Source organism: Dromiciops gliroides, chromosome 2, assembly GCF_019393635.1.
Source record: "Dromiciops gliroides isolate mDroGli1 chromosome 2, mDroGli1.pri, whole genome shotgun sequence".
In the NCBI taxonomy this organism is placed as follows: domain Eukaryota; kingdom Metazoa; phylum Chordata; class Mammalia; order Microbiotheria; family Microbiotheriidae; genus Dromiciops; species Dromiciops gliroides.
In genome coordinates, this window is record NC_057862.1 from 656,732,672 (window position 1) to 656,737,834 (window position 5,163).

General features: G+C 49.1%; 1 protein-coding gene and 1 pseudogene across 2 annotated transcripts; both read left to right on the top strand.

The window, feature by feature from the left end:
• The first annotated feature begins 1,711 nt into the window (after positions 1-1,711).
• On the top strand, positions 1,712-3,745 carry LOC122744493 (transcription initiation factor TFIID subunit 6-like). 2 transcript variants are annotated; one of them, XM_043990005.1, is made up of 2 exons: positions 1,712-1,837; positions 1,868-3,745. In XM_043990005.1, the coding sequence occupies exons 1-2, from the start codon at positions 1,712-1,714 to the stop codon at positions 3,743-3,745; spliced, it is 2,004 nt and encodes a 667-aa protein (XP_043845940.1). The 2 variants fall into 2 exon arrangements, with proteins under 2 accessions (XP_043845940.1, XP_043845939.1); XM_043990004.1 differs by having other exon boundaries at positions 1,712-3,745.
• Positions 3,746-3,857: 112 nt separating this feature from the next.
• Positions 3,858-4,918, top strand: LOC122739493 (annotated as a pseudogene).
• The last annotated feature ends 245 nt before the right edge of the window (positions 4,919-5,163 follow it).

Below are 5,163 nucleotides of genomic sequence, written 5' to 3' on the forward strand. Positions count from 1 at the left end.
TGCTATCATATAGGACAGCTCGTTCAGCCATTCCCCAATAGATGGGCATCCCTTTGATTTCAGAGCTGCCATTCTATATTCGATGATCTCCTTTGGCTTGAACATCGTGCAGTCCCTATGGTTTCCACCAGGCTGTGTAAGCCTGTGTAGTTGGTAAGTACTGCATACAGTGCTTATGTGTTGGAAGCCCTTTGAGGGCAGGGATCTCTTGGACTAGCATCTGCAAGGAGATCCTAGTACAATGCCCAGCAGGCAAGTAACAGATCTAGAAATACATGTTAAATAATTGATTTGGAGACAACTTGGTGCTAATTTGTTCCCAACACCTGAAGACGACCCCTCTTTCCTATTGTTGTTTTTTTAAAGATTTAAATTTTGGACTTCTATTTTCCAAATTACATGTAAAAGCAAATTTTGACATCAATTTTTTTTGTGGGGCAATGGGGGTTAAGTGACTTGCCCAGGGTCACACAGCTAGTAAGTGTCAAGTGTCTGAGGCCTGATTTGAACTCAGGTACTCCTGAATCCAGGGCTGGTGCTTTATCCACTGCGCCACCTACCTGCCCCAGACATAATTTTTTTTTTTAAACCTTGTGTTCCAACTTCTCTTCCTCTCTCCCCTCCCACCCGCCCCCCCCCCCACTCCAAGGACTCAAACAATTCAACATAAATTATACATGAGTAGTCATGGCAAACAATTCTACCTTATCTAGGTTGTGAGTGGAAGCAGATGAAAACAAAACTTCAGATTAAGGAATTGTCAAAAAAAAAAACAGTGTTTCAGTCTGTTTTCAGATACCATCAGTTCTTTCTCTGTAGATGTACTGCAATTTTCCTAGATTCTTCAGAGTTATATTGGATCATTGCCTTGCTGAAAATAACCACGTGCTTCCCAGCTCTTACACTAATGCTGTTATTTTGTATGCAGTACTTTTCTCTCTGCTTCAGTTCATGTGGGTCTTTCCAGGTTTTTCTGATAGCATCCTGTTCATCACAATTTCTACATAGTACCTTGAACTTGACAGAGATTTTTCTTCACAATAGCCCAGCAGAGTAGGTACCATACATTTTGACCTTGTAGTCAATAAACGTAACTATTTCCCTCCCTCCCATTCCCTTCCAATGATATTTATTCCATTGTCTACCTTATTTTGCCCTCATCCTCCTCATAAGTGTTTTGCTACTGACTGTCCCCTCCCTCACTCTACCCTCCCTTCATTCACACTTCCCTCCCTATCTTCTTCCCTTCCTGCTTTCCTGGAGGGTTAAATAGATTACTCTTCCCCATTGGATGTGTGTGTGTGTGTGTGTTATTTTTCCTGTTGTTTTATGCTGTGGAGGTCCTTAAATCCTCTCTGATGAATCCTCACCCAGGAGGGAAGGAGGGCCGGGGCTGATAAGGAGTCTTTGTTTTCAGAACTCCTTCTACTTAAGTAGCTAAGGTGTTAACTAGGCTGCCAGTAGGAGGCCGGCCTCAGGTGAGAACTCCAATCTCCTTCCAGAGCCTATATAAGCCTCAGGGAACCCAGAGGGACCAAATCCTGGTGGGAGGAGGCAGCTTGGGCAGGCCCAGCTCCAGCCCCTTTCTCCCAGGCAAAGGGGCAAGAGGAGTGGTGCTCTCTCTACACAACCCAGAAAGAGAACGCTGCTGTTGGGAGCCGGTGGAGACCAGAAGCACAGGGCACTGCCTGTAGAGGGGGCCTACTCCAGTATGGCAGAAGCAAAGAAACTCAAGCTAAACAACACTGTGTTGCCCTCAGAGTCCATGAAAGTTATAGCGGAATCCATGGGCATCGCTCAGGTGCCTGAAGAGATCTGCCAGCTATTGGCAGATGAAGTTAGCTCTCGTGTTAAGCAGATTGCACAGGAGGCCCAGAAATTTATGAGCATGGGCAAGCGTCGGAAGCTCACCACAAGTGATATAGACTATGCCCTTAAGGTGAAGCATGTTGAGGCTCTGTATGGGTTCCACACCCAAGAATCCATTCCATTCCAGTCTGCCTCTGGTGGGGGACAGGAACTTTATTTCTATAATGAAAAAGAGGTGGATTTAAATGACATCATTAACACTCCCCTACCTCCCGTCCCCCCTGATGTCTTCCTCAAAGCTCACTGGCTGAGTATTGAGGGTGTTCAGCCAGCTATTCCAGAGAACCCACCCCCAGCCCCCAAAGAGCTACAAAAGGCTGAAGCAACACAGCCCTTGAAGGCTGCAAAGCCAGGCCAGGAAGAGGACGGAACAGTGAAAGGCAAAGGTCAAGGAGCTGAATTGGCTAATGCAGGGAAAAGGAAAAGGAAAGGAAAAGGAAAGAAAGACCCACCCCTGATGGAGGGTGCCCCAGTGAGAGTGAAGCCCCACAGTCTCCATGAGTTGTCTGTGGAGCAGCAGCTGTACTACAAGGTGATAACAGAAGCCTGTGTAGGGTCCAGTGAGGCTAAGAGAGCAGAAGCTCTCCAGAGCATTGCTACAGACCCTGGCCTTTATCAGATGTTGCCAAGGTTTAGTACTTTCATCTCTGAGGGGGTACGAGTGAATGTTGCTCAGAATAACTTGGCCCTCCTTATCTACCTGATGCGAATGCTGAAGGCTCTGCTGGATAACCCAACGCTGTACCTGGAGAAATATGTCCATGATTTGCTTCCTGCTGCGATGACTTGCATGGTGAGCAGACAACTGTGTCTTCGACCAGATGTGGAGAATCACTGGGCACTCAGGGATTTTGCAGCCTGCCTGGTAGCTCGGATGTGTCAGTTCAGTACAAGTACCAACAACCTCCAGTCCCGGATCACCAAGAGCTGGGTAGATGAGAAGACTCCCTGGACTCCTCGCTATGGCGCTATTGCTGGCCTGGCAGAACTTGGCCACGATGTGATTCAAACCCTGATTCTGCCACAGCTTCAGCAGGAAGGCGAGCTGATTCAAAGGGTCCTGGATGGCCCTGTGCTGAGCAACCTGGACCGGATTGGAGCTGACTGTGTACAGAGCCTCCTCTTGAAACACTGCGCCCCTGTGCTGCTGAAGCTTCGGGCGCCACCAGATAATCAGGAGGCTTTCCAGGCAGACTTTGGTTCCCTGGGACCTCTTCTGTGTTCTCATGTGGCCAAAGCCTGGGCCCAGGCTGCCCAGCAAGCCCAGCAATTGACCAGGACCACACTGACCATCACGCAGCCCCAGCCTATGCTGACGCTCTCCCAAGCCCCCCAGTCAGGCCCTCCAACCACTGGGCTGCTGAAGGTCCCTGTTCAGACAATCAAGGGGTCCTCAAGGGCTGTGACCCCTCTGCCCCAGCCCTCCCTACCTCCAACCAAGTTCATAGTCAGGTCGTCTTCGTCTGGTGCCTCATCTTCACAGCGGGTCCTGTCTCTTAGCACAGCAGCCTCTGGCTCTGGCTCTGGCTCTACCACTGCCTCTCCTGTCCCCACCACAGGCCCCAGAACCCAGCCTATCCTAAAGTTCGTCTCCACTGCAACAGCAGCCGCTCCTAGCCAAGCTCCCCAAGGGGCAGGCAGTGTCCAGAAATACATTGTTGTATCTCTTCCACCATCTGGGAAAATCGAGGGGGGACAGATTTCCCACCCTTCCCAAGCTCCTCCTTCTTCATCTTCTTCCCCCTCTCCCCTTGGGGGTGGCTTCCTTTCTGGAGGAAAACGGGATGTTGGGGATAGACCCCCTCCAGCTCCTGGTACCCCTGAGGGCAATGGTTCTCATCACTCCCATTCCAGCTCTCCTCAGCCTGGGCCCTGAAGGCTTCATACAAAGGCTCCTACAAAGTGCTCTTCTTATATTCAAATACGAATTCTCATTCACATCAGGACATTTTGGTTTGGGGTGAGGAGCAGTCACCTCTCCCCATCAGATGCTATCTTCAGATATGTCCCATTGTACTAACCCTTCACCAAAATAAAACAGCTCGGTGTGTAAACACAAAAAAGAAACCAAAAATGCCCTGACCAACGTCAAGCTCATCAATGGGCTAATGGAGCAGGAGGTGGAGCCAGGGGTGGCCAAGAAGGGACCTGGCACGACCAGAACAGGCACAATGCTTGGATCTTCCTGGGATGGCTCTTATATGAATTGACCGAAGGAGATATCATCTCTGTGTTTTCTCAATATGGCCAAATTGTGAACGTTAATCTCGTGAGAGACAAGAAAGCCGCAAAGTCCAAAGGATTCTTTCTTCTTTGCGATGAGAATCAGAGAAGGCAGTTTTGACGGTTGACAATTTGAATGGGATCGAGATAAGAGGAAGAACTATCCGAGTGGACCACGTGGCTAATTATAGCTTCCCCCCCCCCCCAAGGATTCCAAGAATCTGGATGACGTAGCCAGAACACTCCGGGAGAAAGGCTGCGGAGGGGTTCAAACTCCAAGTTCATCTGAATCCTCTGAAGATGAGACGCCCTTGAGAAAGCGTAACAGAGACAACCAAGGCAAAGCAAGAAAGAAAAAGGACAACGATGTTAGAATGAGTATTGACAAGCAGGAAATGGCTGCATCTTCCCCTGTAGCATCCCAACACGGGACCAGAACCGAAAAGGAAGGTGCTGGCTTCAGGAAATCCGCCCAGAAGGGCTGCAGTCCAGAGGCCCCACAAAGGCGTCAGTCTTTAAGTGGCTCCCCTGAGGTCAGCTGGAGAAAGCAGGGGCCTCAAGCAGGGACTCAAGGAAGGCTGAGCCAGCGCATAAGAAGAAGTCCTTCAGCAGCGCCAGCAGGGAGGAACAAAGACAGAAGGCCAAGAGCAAGCATCGGGACAGAAGCCGAAGCGCTGAAAAGGGCTCTCACCCCAGTGCCCGGCATTCTGAAGGCAGGACTAAGAGGAGGCGCAAACAGTCCCGAAGCGTCGGGAGAGACGGTCATTCCAGGGATCGGGAACCATGTTATTGCAGTCCACACAGGCCCAGTGGAATATGGAGCTGAGCGCAATGTGGGTCAACTTAGAAATAAAGTTTCATTGAAAAAATGTCACCTGAGCTAAGTTGTTATTGTGGTTTCTGTAAATAAAGCCTCAGCTACTAAGTTAAAAAAAAAAAAGGTAAAGGGGGGGGGGCTAGGCATGAACACAAAGGTCATTCTTTTTTTCTTCGTCGTGTTATTTAATTATATTTTTATAATAAAAATGTTTATTTAAAGTTCTGAGTTGCAAATTCTATCTCTTCCTCCCC

What these genes read in the sequence shown, in the direction of transcription:
- LOC122744493 (XM_043990004.1), top strand. Translation starts at nt 1,712, where the DNA reads ATGGCAGAAGCAAAGAAACTCAAGCTAAACAACACTGTGTTGCCCTCA.